The 19,095-nt window shown below is 41.2% G+C and overlaps 2 protein-coding genes across 13 annotated transcripts in view; one reads left to right on the top strand and one right to left on the bottom strand.

Annotated features, from left to right (window-relative positions):
- TNIK (TRAF2 and NCK interacting kinase) overlaps positions 1–19,095 on the bottom strand; it is a 385,586-nt gene that overhangs the window by 338,907 nt on the left and 27,584 nt on the right. The window lies entirely within an intron of this gene.
- Positions 14,513–14,933, top strand: LOC123863625 (small nuclear ribonucleoprotein G-like). The gene has a single exon (XM_045903391.3). The coding sequence runs from the start codon at positions 14,572–14,574 to the stop codon at positions 14,800–14,802; it is 231 nt and encodes a 76-aa protein (XP_045759347.1). The 5' UTR covers positions 14,513–14,571; the 3' UTR covers positions 14,803–14,933.

The following is a 19,095-nucleotide window of genomic DNA, read 5'->3' as shown; positions in this document are numbered from 1 at the left end:
AGGGGTGGAAGTGGGGAGAGGTAGAAGAGCACAGGAAGAGGCCCTTCCAGTAATGGACAGGAGAGGCAAGGTCAGGAGGAGTTAGAAGGGGATGGGGACTGGGAGGGCGGTCTCCACTGCTGTTTAGTGGAAGAAAAGCAGAAAAAGCTGTTAAGCTAAAGAAAGTGGGAGAGAGAAGTAGAAGAGAAAAAGAGTGGCTCCCACAGCAGTCAGTGTGGAAAGGGAGGAAGGTGGGCACAGGGAATGCTGAAGATCTTGGCAGGAGTGTCATAAAAAGAATGCAAGCATCTATCTAGATGACCTTCAACAGTGCTAAGATTCTATTAACTTTCCAGAATTATCTGTTCCAAATTTAGAAACTCTTTTACTTGTGAAGTGAAAACTGCCTTGTTGCTGTGGTCCATTTTCTCTCGTTTTAAATGGAGTGGGGTTGGGGGACAGCTGACCACCATTACTGAAATAATAATTTTCACTGGCTTCATAGCACCTTGAATAGTCTGGGGGGCAAACACTCCCCCTCCCCTGTTCCACATTGGCAGGGAGGGCAAGGCAGGCAATGAAGCAGCACCTACCCTCTGCAAATCGGCACTCAGTACATGCATGCCCTTTAGTGGGACAACAGAACGTACACCTCCATTTTCCGGGGGAACAGAAACATTCAAGAGTTTAATGTTTTTAACTTGAATCTAACAGGTGTTCTGAGGCTCTGGCTAAAGGCTAGGTTTCCCCAAGTGTGCACAGGGAAACACCAGGACATCCCACGATGGAACACACGAGAATCAAAGAGCTGTGAGCTGTGCCCATCTACCTCATCAGGCTCATCTAAGCATCCGCTGCATCAGCAACAGTCCAGAAAGGAGGGAGTCCAGGTGCCTCATGGCTGCTTCTTGTCTCCAGTGCCTTCAGTAATTATGATTCTGAGCCAGCTTTCATAACCCGCAGTGAGTGACACACCTACTCTGAAGCACACATTCCGATATAACAAAGCCCATAAAAGGCTAAAGATAAAAGAGAAAATCATAACAGTATGATGGGAATCATAACAAGATACAATTTCCATAAAAATCATCTCGGTAGCAGCTTCTTCTAAAAAAAGGAGCAAAGTAAACATAATATCCCTCACATTATGTTTATGTTCTGTACCTGGTATAAATTCTATTTCTTCATTAAATAGAAGGGAGGAAAATGTCTACATAAAGAGCTAAAATACTACATGAGGAATTTTTTTTCCCATTCAATTTGGAAAGTTTTTGCAAAAGTGGATCATTTATTTATGGAAGCCTTAACTTTCTCATCTTATTTAATGAGGAAAGCTTTAGCTTTGATGAAGGGAAAAGACCACAGTGACTCATTTAGCCAGGAAGGGAAGCTTTGGCAAGGGCGGGGACCAAGACTCATCAAGGAAGGCCGCTACAATAAGGAGGATTGGGTAGTGGCCATCAAAGTCATTCTGCCACTAAGGACCTTACTTGGCATCAGAAGATGGGCATTCTCTTCTCTTTGGGCTAGGAAGACACCAGAAAGCAGGCAGATAAGAATCAAACGCAGGTACTGGCACTCATTAGCTGCCTCGGTTGTGTGACTTAATCTCCCTGAGCCTCAGGTCCTTTGATGGTCAGATGTGAATGAGACCAGTACCGACCTCAGTGGGTCGTGGTGGTGACGTGAAATGTTAACGGTTTTGGCTCGTACAACACACACCATGCATCTTCCACTTCCCCTTACCTCCCTGCTGGCCGAACCCCACGCCAGCAGAACAGCATGCTAACCATCTGTAAATTTCACTTTCCTCAGCTGCAAACTGATGAAGGCTAATATATGGGAAAGCATTAAATCCATGTACCGATGTTAGGAAATATCATTAGTAGCAACCAGCACTCCTCCCTCAAAACTGTATTTCATGGAAGAAGAGAGGAAGAAGCATCTCTCAGGCGGTTTCTCCCCCACCTGCTTACCACTAAATGTTGATATACTTTTATATTAGTATCCCCTGAGAGGGATTAAACCGTGCTTTATAGTTATTTTCATTTTGTGCATTTAATTCATGCTTTTATTTCCGTGCCCATACTCTGGGGTAAAATTTGAGAAAACCAGAATTTGAAATGCTAAAGACAAATATTAACAGTAAGCACCTTGATTTTTACTTCTCCTTGCACCCACAATCCAAAAAGGGTATTTAGAAAACACACAAGATTAAAAAAAAAAAAAAAAACAAGCATCAAGAGAAAAAGAAATGTGGGGCACCTGGGTGGCTCAGTCATTAAGCGTCTGCCTTCCGCTCAGGTCATGGTCCCAGGGTCCTGGGATTGAGACCCGCATTGGGCTCCCTGCTCCGCGGAAGCCTGCTTCTCTCCCTCTCCCACACCCCCTGCTTGTGTTCCCTCTCTCACTGTGTCTCTCTCTATCAAATAAATAAAATCTTTAAAAAAACGAAAAAAGAAAAAGAAAAAGAAATGTGAGTTCGCCTGGGGTGAAACGTGCCTTAGAGTCCTCAGTGCCTAGCAAAGGGACCAGTACTTTCTCCATCCGGAGAAACAACACAACTTCAATCTACCATCACCCATTAATGAAAAGAAAAAGTTAAAAACTCAATCTGAAAGGCACTAACACCCTTCTACTGATAGGCATTTCCACTGAGTAAATAGGAGGGCCATCTGTAGCCTATAGATGTGCATGGCCTTCAACTCTGAGCTATTTAAAATACACAGACCTTAACCCCCGTTACCTGTACCGTTGAGAAGATAACCTTGATGGACAGGCAAAGCCTGGGATCGAACCTCATCCTACCATCTCCTACACACCACACATGCCTCATGGCTTTCAGAGAAACCCCAGTGCACCTAGTCACTCTGAATTGTATTCTCATTCAGGATGCCAAATGTTAAATAATCATAATCAAGACCAAAAATTCTGGAGCTTTCTCTCTCTCTCCATTCTTAGTACAAGCACCATTTTTTCCCCTAATGGCTAATCATTTTTCCTCTCTCCTTCCTGCCAATCTCTCGGTTCTTCCCACCTGCCCCAGTGTTTCTTCTGGCCAGTGCAACGCTAGCTTTGCAGGGATATCATGCCAGAAGAATGGAAATTTATATTCACAATTTTGTAACAAACAAATAAGGCAAAGTTAAATAGAGAGAAATCAGAAGCCTGATGAGAGCAGCAATTTATACAGGGTTCTTTGGTCCACGAAGAATCTTAAAAGAAGCCCAATAACATCAATCTAAAGAGGTTCCCAGCATCTGGCTATGGAAGTACACAATTCTGGACTGTCAAAGCATCTCCTCTGACAGTGAAGAATAAAACATCTCCTTACTCCAGTTATCTGATGCTGGATAACCAACCACTTCAAAACTCAGTGGCTCAAAATAACACCTTTTTACTATCATTCATGGTTCTAGGGGCTTGCCTCCCATCTGAAGCTGGAATTACCTGAAGGCTTTTCCTCACATGTCTGGCACCTTGCTGAGATCATTGGTTGGCATCCTTCTCTGCACACAACCTCTCCAACCAAGTGTCTTGAGCTTCCTCCCAGCATGGCCATCTCAGAGTAGCCAGACTTCCAACATGGCAATTGGCTCCTCCCAGGGCAAGTGTTCTGATACACAGGAAATGAAGGCTGCAGGCTCTTAAAACCTCTGCCCAGAAAACTGGCACAGAGTCACTTCTGCCATACTTTATACAACAAAGCAGTCATCAGACCCATTCAAATTGAAAGAGAAGGAGGAACAGACCCCAGCTCTCAAGAGAAGATCTGAGTGTGAAGATGGGCATTACCACCCTACGCTCAGATAGCCTTGCATGGTCTCTGTTACAAACGTAGGGCTGATGGCAGACTGAGCCCCATTGGATCAGATTTGTGCACATGTAGATATCCACTCCCACGGGACATCATAATCTAAATGCTGGGCAATAGAGGCACTGGTCAACTGTGCTAGTTAGCTATTTACAGCGCTTTCATTGCACTGCGGGTCACCAAGGTTGGGGAAGTGATTAGAAAGAAAGAGTAAAAGAGTTTTCTTTGATCACTAATAATCATCAAATTTACATATTTGCCGCATGTGTTTTAAAGTCTTCTGGGTTTGGGGCGCCTAGGTAGCTCAGTTGGTTGACTGCCGTTGGCTCAGGTCATGATCCTGGAGTCCTGGGATCGAGTCCCACATCGGGTTCCCGGCTAGCGGGGAGCCTGCTTCTCCCGCTGACCCTCTCCTCTCTCATGCTGGTTTCTCACTCTCTCAAATAAATAAATAAATAAATAAATAAAATGTTTTTAAAAAATAAAATAATAAATAAAAATAATAAAATAAAAGTCTTCTGGGTTTAAAAAAAAACAAATACCATTAGTAATTTCATGGAGGTGCAATAGGTTTAGCTTCAAATTTTGATCATTACAGGAGTTCACTGCTCATCTTCTTATACTGGTCCTCCAAGTGCAAATGAATGGATAATTAGTTACTGAACACACAGATTTTCAGGACATTAGCAATGTAATCCTGAGCGTGAATTCCTATTGTGAATATTCATTTAGATAAGCCGCCAAACTTCAGGTGATTTTAAATTAGATCCAGAAATCAATCCTACTAATACTGGAGACTATATCTGTATATAAAACTGTTCATTAAAGCCAGGCAAGAAAGAAGTAACTCCTGGAAAGGCCAACTGGGCAATTACACCAAAGCTTATCTCCACCAGTGACTCGTTAATGACCATCTCTGGCATTCTAGGCCCTAGAAGAACACACAAAGGACAAGGCAAGGAGTTTTCTGTTTTAGATGACTATTAAGCCCTGTGGGAGTTGGTTCTCTTTGAATCCTTTGTCTTCCCCCTTCCTGATAACTGCAACCAAGGAGGTGGCTTTTTTGCCCTGCTTCTCTGGTTTCATAACCGCCTATTTCAACTTTGCTGAGTGACTTCTTCAGAAATCTCAAACCATCAATTACTTGAGTTCATCCTTGCCCCACACAGTCAGCAGCTCCAATAACTCTTCAGCGTGGGGAAAAGCAGCTCTTCCCTGGTGAGGACAAGGCGAGGGGGACAGTGAGGCAACATCAAGTTCTTCTTGCTTCACCAGCGCCAGGTGGCCAGGGTACTGCACGAAACCACAGCTTACGATGACTGGGACGGGCACGGAGGAGAGGGTGCGTAGTATCAACATGGAAACCGGGTTACAAAAATCCCGGGGAAAAAGAAGAGAACTAATTAGAGATATCTGATCAACACACACAAACCGGAATGAATTCTCAAAGATGTTGCCCTTTTTGTGTGTGTGAGAACTTAAGCCTTTTTCTGAGCACCAGAAAAGTTAACAGCCGACAGAAGGATTTGGTGATAGAAAATAAGAAGAAGAAAATAAATCATGAAAGAGCCATTCATTGAGCCCTTATAATAATGCCAGGTAGATACTATGACTAATCCCATTTTACACATGAGAAAAATGGAACACGAACCATACATTTAATAACGTGCCCAAGAGCACTTAGCAAGCCAGGGAGCAGAGCTGGCCAGCAATTAAGTTTATACTCTTAACTACCACTAGTATAAAAGAAGAAAAGGGGTTTTCTGACTAGACAAGGCTAGTTTCTAATCCCAACTCCACCATTACTGTGCTAATCATGTGACTTTAATTGTTAACCTCTCTGAGCCTCAGTTTCCCCACCAACAAAAAGAGATACCACTTAGTTCTTTCAATTGCTGGGAATTCCCAGAACATAGATGGTTTTCAGTAAATGATAGCTATTTTTATTATGCAGGCCAGAGGGAAAATGGTCCAGTTAAACAAAAATAAACCACAAAAACGAGAAGGAAACCTGGAAGCATTAAGAACATGAACATCCCATGCTGAGCTCCTGAGGAAAACCATACCTTGAAAAGGGCTCCCTCTCTACAGCCTTGAGCCTCTCCTCACACGTGGACTGGACACAATCTTGAGACAGTATGTATAGCCTGTGTCCACAACTCAGGGAATTAATACAGATTTTCCTTTTCCTTTTACCTAGAGATACATAAATATATAATATATAACATACAAAAATACGTTTTCACTCCTATCCAATCTTTTCTAACTCTAACAGGTCCTTACATCTGATTCTAAATTAAATTCTCTTCAGACACAGCTCTGATTAAATCTCACTGGCTTCAGAGCCATTGAAGGATCTTTAATGCTAATAGAATAAAATCCAGTCTCTGAGGTCTGGCCTCCTCTACCCCACAGCAGAGATTCAGGCTTCCATTCTAATCCTATCTCCCCTCATGCCTCATCTGGAACTCCCCTTCAAGGAAGGACAAGGCCCCTCAGCCCACTTGTCCCTGGGCATAGATACCTGGCTGGTTCCCTAAGCATCAGCTCCTGCTCATCTTTTCCTGTTCAAATCCCTTCAACCTTTCCACGCCCCACTAAAGTGCCTCCTTTTCCAACAAAACTCCTGATATGGTCTGAATGTTTGAGCCTCCTCTAAAACCCGTATGTTGACATTCTAACCCCCAAGGTGACGGTATTAGGAAGTGGTCCTTTGGGAAGTGATTAGGTCATGGGAGTGAGCCTCATTAATTGGATTAGTGCCCTTATTTTTTAAAGGGATCCAGAGAGCCTCCTTGTCCCTTTCACCGTGTGAAGATGCTATAAGTCTGTGACCCAGAAAAGGGCCCTTACCCAACCATGCTGGCATCCTGACCTCAGTGTAATAAATTTCTGTTGTTTATAAGCTGCCCAGCCTGTAATACTTTGTTATAGCAGCCTAAACAGACTACGACACGCATCCCGTAAGCAGTTCAGCCCCCAGTAAATCATTCTCTTCTTCCTCTAAATCCCTACCATGTATGAGCCTTTCTTCTCTCCATTGCACATATGTATAGTTCAGTATTGTGATGTAACTTCCCTCGGAGACAGTTCTTCTCTCTCCAATGATACCATATGCAACTTGAGAGAACATATATGATTTAGGGTATAGGTTTATAGGCAGGCAAATCTAAAGTCAAACCCCAGCTCTGCAATTTTCTAGCTGTATGACCTCGAGCAAGCTATTGAACCTCTCTAAATAATATTTTCCTCTCCCATAAAATAGGATAATAATATTAGTTCCCACCTCTGATTTGAGGGATGGCTCATGCCAGGCACATATAAGTGCTTAATAATGTCAGCTATAATTATTACCAATATCCATTTTTCATATACTTTCATATACTCTATCCCCCACAGCACCAACTAGCTAATCTATTTATCTACCTACCTATCCATCCTTTCATCTTTCCATTTATCTGTGTAAGACACTCAATGAATCTTTGCCCATTGCCTAATTTAGATGCACCAATCCTTCTCACCTTTCCATTTCTCCAAGAAGCACAAAGCTGTTCCTAACTTATTAATCTGGCATTGAAACTCAAGAAGATTCTCCAGATAGGATCTCACACAGAGCATGGTGATTTCCAGGAGGCTGAAATGGGAGTGAAAAGTGATCATTTCCTTAGTTCAGATATGCTGGTTTGAAGAACAGCTGAATAATTCATTAGGTCCTTTAAAGTGCATGGATCAGATTCTACTCTTTGAGAGGCATTTTACCTTGAAGTAAACTATTTTTCATTCTCCTTTGGAATGAGAGGTAGATAACAGACTGCCTCTGTTTAACAAAACTATAATAAAGGTCTAAATGATAACAATCCCTTAGATTTGCAGAGTGCATCACAGTTGATAAAGCACACTCCTATCTATCACCCCATTCCATCCTTCCAGCAGCCCCATCAGACAACCAGAGAGCTTCTCTCAGTGTGATAAATGGGAATGCTCAGGAATGTTCAAGAGCTTTCCCAAGTGCCAGTTTGTTGGTTCAAATCTCCCAGCTCCTAATTCAGTGCTCCTTTTACAGCACTACAGGATTTAAAACTATTTGCACATCTTTGCAAAGAGATAGCCAGCTGGAAAGAATGAAACCCACTGCTAATTTGTATTTTGGTTAAAGTATTTGTGTTATCACCTTGGAGATTATGAATGCAAAGCAAAAATGTCAAATGGTATTTAATGCAGTTCTATACAACATGAGACTCAGTGGGAGACCTCAGTGGAGAGTCTATTTTAATGCTAGCCATTTTCAGGGTCTTTTGTTCTTGTTCTCCTAGCAGTAACACAGGAGTATACAGCTCCAACCTCCAGGGATTTCCCGTGACGATACTCAGGGTGGACCACAACTGGATACTCTTCCTAGGTCTAGTGTTCTACCAGGCCCCCTCACTCACAGCCTTCCAGCTGCCCAACCAGCTACCTGGCTCCCCCTCAGACATAGAGTGTGTTCTATCTGAACACCTGGGCCATTCAGGGGCTACTCCCATCTGCAGCCTGCTCCCTAACCTCATTCACACCTTTGCACAATTACTTCAGAGAGGCCTTCAGCCCATCTTACCTCATTCTCATTCCCCTCCCCTCCCCCTACACACACCCAGTCACACTTCCCTACTGTTCCATCATGGTACTTATCACTACCTGACATTTTACAAACTTTTTATCTCTCTGTTTATGACCGGTCTCCCCGCTAGAATGTAAGCCCCATGAGGGCAGGGCTTTGACTAGTTCACAACTACACCACCAGTACTTTCAATAGTCCCTGACAATAAGAAGCTCCCAATAAATACTTGTTGAATAAGGCAATACAGCCTACACATTGCCCTGTTTAGAATCTCTACTTCTTCCAATGTGAAAAGATTCTTACAGATGAAACTAAAAGAACAAAAACAAATCTCGCAACTAGGAAAGATGCAAAGAAAATTAGTGCCATGGTAGGGACTCGGAACATGTGGGCAGAAACCCTGGGACCACAGCAACCATGACTGCAACTAGGTGACATCACTAGAGCTGATACCATGCAGTCGGTAAGAACAGATTAATGACCAACACTCCTCTCCCATCCCAACCAACTGGCATCTCATGGCCTAAGGTAATTCCATCAAATGCCTCAGGCTATTCCTTTTGGAAAGGGGTCCAAGTTATTTCTTGGATTGTGCACATATGGCAGCAAATTGGCATGCATCATGGGGGAGTAGCCCAACATAACATTACATCCTTCAGTCTCATGGGATAACAACTACTCAACATCAGTCATGAAGTATTCTTGCTAAAAATATTTAACCTGAATGTAATAAAGAGAAAATCATCACATGTCCAGAATGTGGGATATTACACAGGGCAACTGACCAGGACTCCAAAAAAGTTAATGTCAGGAAGGGAAAAAAAAAAAAAAAAAAGACAGGAAGACTCTCCTAGATAAAGAAAGAAAGAAAGAAAAAAGAGAGAGAGAGAGAGAAAGAAAAAAAAGAGAGAGAAAGAAAGAAAGAAAGAGAGAGAGAGAGAGAGAAAGAAAGAAAGAAAGAAAGAAAGAAAGAAAGAAAGAAAGAAAGAAAGAAAGAAAGAAAGAAAAAGAAAGAAAGAAAGGAAGGAAGGAAGGAAGGAAGGAAGGAAGGAAGGAAGGAAGGAAGGAAGAAAGAAAGAAAGAAAGAAAGAAAGAAAGAAAGAAAGAAAGGAAGAAAGAAAGAAAGAAAGAAAGAAAGAAATAGGTTGGATCCCGGGGTTGGGAAAACAGCTATAAAATTAAGAAACCAGAAAAATTGAATGTGGACTGCATAACTTACAAAGGTTCCATCAGCTATACCCATTGACTCTGTTATTGAAAGCCAAGATCCAATTTGTCATTAGTCACCCCTACAAGTAATCATTCTGCATTTTCCACATACATCATGTCCTCTGGTTGCATACATCTGGTCACAATAAAATCTATATCCTGAGTTCAATAGGGCTTAGCCTGCATGGAGCATCTTTAATGCTAATTGGAGGAGACGGAGTTTGTAAATCCTTATTTACAAGATGATTAGGAAAATTGTATTTCCTAAGCCTGCCTTTTGCATTTCTACTATTCTTTCCATATATTTCTCCACCCCCTCCCTCTCCCTTTGCAGCGGGGGGAGGGTGCCTATTAACATTTATTAAAGTTCTTATAAAATACTACTTCAGCCACTAAATTGTAAATTCCTTTAGAGTAGAAATGATACCTAGTTATTCTTTGCATTCCTCGTGGCAAACACAATGTCTCACATAGAGTACATAGCTCATAAGTGGCTATTGAATTCTAAAAATCACTATACTTTAATTTAGAGCATGTAATGACTATTTATTGGCTTGAATTTTTAAATGACCCTGACTCTACACTGTAGTACACTACAAAATGTACTGAGGAACTAATACATTTCTCAGAGTTTGCAACTTTCATTCAATTACCAAGCCTTTTAAACATCTCATGAAATGTTTAACAATAAAGCTACTCTTCACATCTCAAGAAATATTCCTGAAGAAATTGGAAAATCAAGACATTCTTTCCATGTATAAAAAAATTCAGTAAGTGATTCAATAAGTCAGTATCACACCTTATTTCAAAATGAGATGGCATGAAGAGCATTTGGTAAGACCTTCTGAATACTCATATCTGTTAGAAAAAGGTCTGTTTCACCAAATAACCCTTGCATTATGATTTACCCACCTTTCTGCATTCCCATCAACTGCATCTTCCCTCACTCTCTTCAATGAGAAATTTTATACTTGCTTATTTCTTTAGTACTTATTGAATTGATGCCGGTAATGTGAAAGGTATTATAACATTTAAATATCATTTAACTTTCTGCTTTTCAGCTCACACCTTGCTTTTTTAATTTCCATTTCCATTTGTGAATCCTGACATTTGCAAATGTCCTGGATCATCAGGCTCTGAGACATTCACGTTCTACTTTACTGAAATCAGACTGCTCGTTGCACTTCAACAATTACATTTCTTTTACACTTGCTGACACTCTTTCATGACGATCTCCAAGACCAATACCTCCACTGGGGCCTCAGGTACCCCCTTCCGATAGTCAAAATGCTTTTCAAGACAAGCTTTCTCTCAGGCCACATAGCATATCCTGAAGAATTACCATGACCTAGTTCTAGAACGTCACTCCAGATAGATTTCAGCCAGCGGCAAACAATACACAAAGCATCTTTACTTTAGCCCCATTTCTAAGAACTGCTCCCTCTTTGAGAGATTAACCAGAGGAAGTCACCCCCTTGGAGAAAAAGAGACCATGTGTTTGGTCTCTATCCAGCCACTACCTGGCTACACAATCCGAGACGTGTGTCTCTGAGTTTTATTTAGTTTCCCCGTCTTTAAAATAAAGCAGTTATACTAGGTCACCCCTCACTTGCCTTCTACCTCTAAGATTCTGTAATTCCATTGAGTGTTCCTATGTGGGACAGAGGACAAACATGATTATCAATTTTTTTTAAAAAAAGCATAAACCTTTGGATAGCTCTTCTGTATTTTGCTACCTCAAAGTATTGGGGGCACACTGGCAACTTCCACAACGTTCTATTAAACCTTAGAGATTAAAACATGACCCAAACCAATGCCACAGCAATTGCACTCTTAGGTCTATACCCAAGAGAAATCAAAACATGTGTCCACACAATACTTGCACACAAATGTTCACAGCAGCATTATTCACACTAGCCAAAAAATGAAAATAACAAAAATGTCCATCAACTAATGAATGGGTAAAAAAAAAAAAAAAAGGTGGTACATCCATACAATGGTATATTATTCAAAAAGGATTGGAATACTACTACCTGCTACAACATGAATGACTCTTGCAACTATTATACTAAGTGAGAGAAGCTAGTCACAAAGCTACTCACACATGTTATGTAAACCTATTTATATGAAATGTCCATTATAGGCAAATCTATAAATACAGAAAGTAAATTAACGGTTGCCTAAGGCTGGAGTGGGAAGAGAGTTGGAGGGAAATGGGAAATAACTGCTAATAAGTAAAAGGTTTCTTTTTGGAGTGACGAGATTGTTCTAACCATGATTGTGATGATGGTTACACAACTCTGTGAATACACTAAAATCCACTGAATTACACACTTCAAATGGAAGAATTATACAGTATGTGAATTACATCTCGACAAAACTGTTGTTAAAAAATTAACGCCCCAGAATTCTGCCTAAGGATAAAAGAATAAAAAAAAAAAAAAACTTTCAAAGGAAGCCCTGGGTTCAAATCTCAGTGCTCCCACTCAATAGCTGTGTGATCTTGAGTCAGTCTCTTAAGCCGCATTTCCCTAGCCTGTGAAGTGGGGAAAGCACTGCAATCTCCCCTCCCCGCGCTGGTGAGGATTAAATGAGGTAACATACAATGTCCAAGATATACTAAGCATTTAATAAATGGTGGCGGTTGTTGATGTCATTATGATCTCATTAATGGAAAATTGACTATTTTTTTAAATGAATTGACTTCAAAGCTCAGGCACTGAATTTAACTGCAAGTTTATAGCAGCCAGTGCCTAAGTGGAAACGCTCAAGTTTTTTCATTTTCTGACAACAGAAGTCAGTGCCACTAACCCATAAGCTGGCTATCCTATCAGTGTGGTGTTTGGGGTTTTTTTTTTTAAGATTTTATTTATTTATTTGACAGAGAGAGAGAGCACATGCAGGGGGAGTAGCAGGCAGAGGGAGAGGGAGAAGCTGGGTCCCCGCTGAGCAGGGAGCCCAATGAGGGCTCGAACCCAGGACCACAGGATCATGACCTGAGCCGAAGGCAGATGCTTAATGACTGAGCCACCCAGGCGCCCCTATCAGTGTGTTTTGACTCAACAAGAGGCAGGTCAGTAAGATCAAAATGGCTTTTAGCATAAATAGTTCCAAAGGAGAATGACAACAAACTTCCAGGTAGTCAAAATACTTCAATGACTTATGCCCAAGACTGGTCCTCAATGATTACCTTATTCATGCCTGACTTGTGAAGAGTTCTATTTCAACCATGATGTAGTAAGTGTTGGTGAGACAGGTCTGGTGCTGGCCTTTGGGGGGGGGGGGGAGAAGGAACAGACCTGGTCCCTGCCTTTGGGGGAGTTTGTATTCTAGCATACAGTCCTAAACTCATGTTAAAATTTACTTTCACCTTAATTTTGCCACCATATGAAAAATAATAAATCTGCTCAGTACATGAAGGCAGGTAGTCAAAAGGAATAGCAACACTCAAGGTGGTGCTCAGGTCTCTGGGCATTTCGGAGGCTCAGTTCCCCTCAGAGCCTGGAGCATAGAACTCTGCACCCTGGGCTGAGAGGTCAGAGTTCTGTTCTTAGCTCCACCACTGGGCACCGTGAGTCTAAACCACTTCACCCCTTGGTGTTTCTGTTTCCATCATTAAAATAGGCAGGGCCAAGCCTAGACATTTAATTAAATTTCTCCATCACTTAGGACCAAAAAATGCTTACGCTAGTTGCACATAAATTTTTCCCAGCTTTACTGATATAATTGACATAGAACCTTGTGTAAGTTTAAGGTGTACAACATGACAATTTGATATATGTAAAATTGAGAAATGATGACAATAAAGTTATTTAACGTATCCATCTCTAGCTGCACGTAGAGTGCCAATGACAGTGACAGTTCTCAGTATAAATTAATAAATTGATACAATGTTCCATACAAGACGCTAAACACTCCCCTGTACTCACCCGTGCGTGTGCGTGCACACACACACAAAACCCAGAAAACATAAAGTGAGGTCCCTGGCAGAAATGACCCATTATGGTAAATTCACCCGTGTGAGAGGTGTCCTCTAGGGAGGCAGCCTACCAGCCTATCCTCTAGAAAACACACATTTCTTTCCATGGCCCTTGTATGGTACTGCACGTAAAGTAATACTGTGGTTCAACTTAGATGCATATTCGTCCTCTGAGGTCATCCTATTATCGGCCTTTTGGGTATTCATGATTGCACGCCACCAATACACGCACACTTTATACATATGCATTCAAATTTCACATGCTGCTTCTAATTGGGCCATTTACTTCTGTGAATTAGTATATCAGACTGGAAATATGAAGATAATATTTATATGGTTTTTAAAAACTAGCTACATGGTGTCTGCTTTAACTCAATACTTTATTGTTTTTTAAACTTTCTACTTTCTCAAAATACCTTCTTTTGTTTTACTACTTTTTTAAGAACTGCTATCAGAAAATGGGAAAATAAACTTACTTTTGGCAATTATACAGTCATCAAACATCTAACATGGGGTTCGGCAAAATGGGGCAAGGGGAGTGGGAGATACGGGCTTCCAGTTATAGAGTGAGTAAGTCATGGGAATGAAAGGCACAGCATAGTGAATATAGTCAATGACATTATAAAAGCATTGTATGGTGACAGAGAGTAGCTACACTTGTGGTGAGCAAGGCATAAGGTACAAACTTGTGGAATCATTACGTTGTACACCTGAAACTAATGTATTATTGTGTGTCAACTATACTCAAAAAAAAAAAAAAAGATCTAACATGTACAGAAGTTGTACTATGCACTCAGATACAAAGATGAAGAATATGGGACCCCAGTTAGCCTTAACTCTTAAAGAGATCACTGTCCAGTGAAACTGTAGTAAAACAATTTTTTTTATTTTTTTAATTAAAAAAATTTTTTTTTCAGCAGGGCCTACGGGGGGAGCATGAGGGACGCCACGAATTCCATTTGGAGGCATCTTTGAGCTCGCCGAGTAGACACCATGAGCAAAGCTCACCCTCCCGAGTTGAAAAAACTTATGGACAAGAAATTGTCATTGAAATTAAATGGTGGCAGACATGTCCAAGGAATATTGCGGGGGTTCGATCCATTTATGAATCTTGTGATAGATGAATGTGTGGAGATGGCAACTAGTGGGCAACAGAACAATACTGGAATGGTGGTAATACGAGGAAATAGTATCATCATGTTAGGAGTCTTGGAGCGAGTATAAACAATGGGTGTGTTCATCAGAAGAAATCAACTGCTTCCACATGGCCCATCCATAGTACCTGTTTTACTACAATATAAAAATCAGGTCGTGTGCATTTTCATCTTGAACTTTTTTGTTAAATAAACTTTTATGATAGTCAAAAAATTTTTTTTCAGCTTTATTGAAATATAATTGACATATAACATTGTGTAAGTTTAAGGTGTAAGAAGTGTCGATTTGATACACTTATATATTGCAAATGATTATCACTGTAGCATTAGCTAACACCTCCATCCAGTCACATAATTACCATTTCTTTTTTGAGGTGAGAACATTCAAGATCTACCCTCTTAACAATTTCCAAGTATATAATACATTATTGCTAACTATAAGCACAAGGCTGTGCATTAGATCCCAGAACTTACTCATTTTCTAACTGGAAGTCTATACCCTTTGACCAACAATCTCATTTCCCCCTGCCTTGGCCTCTGAAAAAAAATTTTTTAATCGACCAAATTAATTCTCTTCATTGGTATAAAGAGTGAGTTCTCATTAGTGTTCTAATACCTCCTAGGTGGGTTGACTGAGCAGTTGAAATCTTTGGAAGCTTAGAATCTTCCTCTGCACAAATGAGAAGGCAGACCAAGAAGTCTATCACACTCCTCCTCCAATGAAGATATGTGCTTTTGATTGCCATTTTAAGCCAGGCTGAACTTTCCCTCAGTTTTTATAAGGTTCCAGGGCTAAAGCTGAAGATATTTTAGCCAATGTGCAAATCAGTCAATGTGTAGCACTGTGTCAATATGTGAATAGTTACGTATTACATCACTATATAAACCTTACACAAGCTACTAAATAGAGGAAATGACTACAATCACCCAGACCATTTAAAACCAAATTCTTGGGCGCCTGGGTGGCTCAGTTGGTTAAGCAACTGCCTTCGGCTCAGGTCATGATCCCGGAGTCCTGGGATCGAGTCCCGCATCGGGCTCCCTGCTCAGCAGGGAGTCTGCTTCTCCCTCTGACCCTCTCCTCTCTCATGCTGTTTCTCTCTCTCTCAAATAAATAAATAAATAAAATCTTTAAAAATAAATAAATAAATAAATAAAACCAAATTCTTTACATTAAAAAATACTCTGAATTCATATATATTGGTGCATTGTGTTTATATGCACTCCCATTCAATTTACACATGATTAATTTGTGTGCTTCAGAAAAAGGCAATGAAATCAATACCTGCTTTTAATATTCATATACTAATTTCAAAAACCACAATTTAAGCAACCTGCCAAATATTAAACCATGGGTATGTAAACTAGTAATTCTTCTCAGGTATCTGTTAGTAATGTTATAAATAGTAACACTAATTCACACTAATATAAATGCCAACTTTTGGGCGCCTGGGTGGCTCAGTTGGTTAAGCGACTGCCTTCGGCTCAGGTCATGATCCTGGAGTCCCTGGATCGAGTCCCGCGTCGGGCTCCCTGCTCCGCGGGGAGCCTGCTTCTCCCTCTGACCCTCCCCCCTCTCATGTGCTCTCTCTCTCTCATTCTCTCTGTCTCAAATAAATAAATAAATAAATAAATTTTAAATGCCAACTTTTTAGCACCTCTTTGGCTAAATAGAGAAGTATGAATAATTTGACTCTCTATAAATTCTAATTTTAAGAAATTATATTTATCACTCATGCTATATTTATTACCCATACCTACATAGTATTTATCCTAAATTCTATGCAGAAGACAACCCATTGGTAATTTTTTTCATATTAAAAAAAAGGTTTAATGTGAACAATATGGGTTCTACTTAATCAAAAAAAAAGAAAGAAATAACAGCAACATGAATGTAAAAATGCACATTTTTTTTCAACATCAAAGTCATCTTGGAATACACACAAAACTATTTTAAGCAGGAATGAGTTTTATTCAGGTCTACCTTGCTTCAAATCTCTACCCGTTTTAACTGGAGCTCCATCCTCTCTAGACCCTTCAAACCTTTACCCCTTCTCAGCACACCCTGCCACTGTTAACCCTGCCCTGCTTTCCTTATAAGGCCACAGATTCCTCAACTCCAGCCACAGGTACCAATGACTGAGGAGGGGCAAAGGTTAAGGTCACCGGATTTGGGGAGGGCAATGAACAGCAAGAGCCAGGTGTTGAATGGCCATCTACCTGGACAAATAATTGTCAAGAATGATGAAGACAGGTGCAGCCACTATGGAAAATAGTACGGAGGTTCCTCAAAAAAAATAAAAATAGAACTATCATATGATCCAGCAATTCCACTTCTGGGTATTTAACCAAAAAGAATGAAAGAAAACACTAACTTAAAAAGATTTTGCACCCCCATGTTCACGGAAGAAGTACTTACAGTAGTTAAGATATAGAAACAGCCTAAATGGGTACATGGATAAAGAAAATGTGATACTGAGAAAAATCCTCCCTGATTTCTAGCATCAAACCATCTGCTTTTGATCCCCTTTTCTTAATCAAGTATAGTCGAGTGCCTCCATAATCTAAGAGCATGGGCTAGTTTATTAAGCTTGTGAAAGTTTATAAACCTTCCCATACTCAGCTTCCTTCGCTGTAAAATGGAACAGAATGTCCACTGTTCAAAGCAGTTGTAAGATTTAAATACGGTAACAGATTACGGTAGCTGCCACAGAGTCGGGTGCTTAACATACAGTAGCGATTATTGTTACCCTCTAAGGCCTGTCTCCCTCAACAACAAAGCACACTTTCTCTCACATTAATTAAAGATTCCATTTAGAGCCCACTTCCGAGAGGTGTTCTAGCCACTGGGAATGTAGCCATGAACAAAACCAAGGGAAAATCCTTGCCCTCGTGGAGTTTACAGCCTAGCAGAGGGAGAGAGACGGGCAATAAATAAAACAGAGAAGTAAATTATATGGTGTTAGACGATGCCAAGCCCTATGGAGTCGCAATTTATGAAAGTGTGTTCTGGGAGGCCTCACTTAAAGATGACATGCGTGTAAGCAAAGATCTGAAAGAAGCGAGTAGCCAAGCAGATATCTGGAGCAGAGGGGTCCTCAGAGGGCCGAGGCAGGAGCATTCTGGACCATCTGAGGAATAGCAAAAAGGCAGGTGTAGCTGAAGCCAGTGAGCAAGGGGAAGAACAGCAGATGAAGGCAGAACAATGAGGGGAAGAGGGCAGGAGGGGAGCAGATCCGGCCTGACAGGGCCTTGAAGGCCATTGTAAGGAATTCAGCATTTACTTCGAGTGAGTAGAAGAGTAGGAGCCCCTGGTAAAATCTGTACGGTGGCATGATCCAACTTAACCTTTGTTAGGATCACTCTGAACACTGTTGAGGACAGGCTCAAGGTCAAGGAAGGAAGAGGAAGACCAGTTAGGAGACTATTTCAGTAATTTAGGACAAAGACGATAGTGGCTGGTTGATGTCAATAAAAGTGAGAAGTCGTTGGATCCTGGATCTATTTTTGAAGGGAATATAATACCCAAAGGATTTTCTGATGGATCCAATGTGCGGTGCAGAAAAAGGGAAGGGCCACTGATGACTCCCAAGGATTTTGTCCCCAGCAACTGAAGAACCCAGGGGTCCTTTAGTGGGTAATGCCTTTATCTCTCCCGGACCACTGCTTCCTACCCACTAACAGCCCAAAGGTCTTCCTTGCTTTAAGAATAGAAGAGAAAGCATGTCAGCTTTCTGCTGTCCTAATCTCTCCTAATGCTTGACACTAAATTTCCTTGCAAAATTGCACTGTAACCACTGCCTTCACCTCCCCCTGCCTCTACAACAGACCCCTCCCCTTCCCTTCCAGAGAACACTCCGGCAGGGCCGTGAGGACATTCCAATCACTCAGCCCAGCCTCTGGAATTCTGTACTACAGTGTACCCTTCTTGCTATACTGTAGCATTTGGCACAGACTCAATACCTCCTTCCTCAAATTCTGGCCTTGGTGGGAAGGTCCGCTGTCCTGACTTACTGTAATGACTGTGACCCTTCCTTCCACAGTCTCCTATCTCCTTTACTCTCTCCTTCATTTCCGCTCTCAAGTATCACACTCTAAATTCCTCTCTGTCCCTCTGTGCACTACCAGGACCTTCTACTCACAGCCATTCTGACTGTTCCCTACATGGGGTCCCTAGCCACCAGCTCAGCATCTAGAACATCTCTGATTGCACAAATGAACGAATCAATCAATCTGTCCATCAGTCGTCACGTCTCTCTTTAGTTTTCATCTGTCTCCCAAGCTCCTGCTCTGTTATTACAGCACAAGCTGCACATTCCCGTTCAGTTCTCGGAGTCTAAATGAAACACGCCATCTTAACTCT

This window comes from Mirounga angustirostris, unplaced genomic scaffold (genome assembly GCF_029215605.1).
Source record: "Mirounga angustirostris isolate CCGP_5_RB_7025 unplaced genomic scaffold, mMirAng1.0.hap1 SCAF_1, whole genome shotgun sequence".
Classification (NCBI taxonomy): Eukaryota; Metazoa; Chordata; class Mammalia; order Carnivora; family Phocidae; genus Mirounga; species Mirounga angustirostris.
Note: the sequence above shows the minus strand (reverse complement) of the source record. Positions and strands in the feature narration are given on the sequence as shown.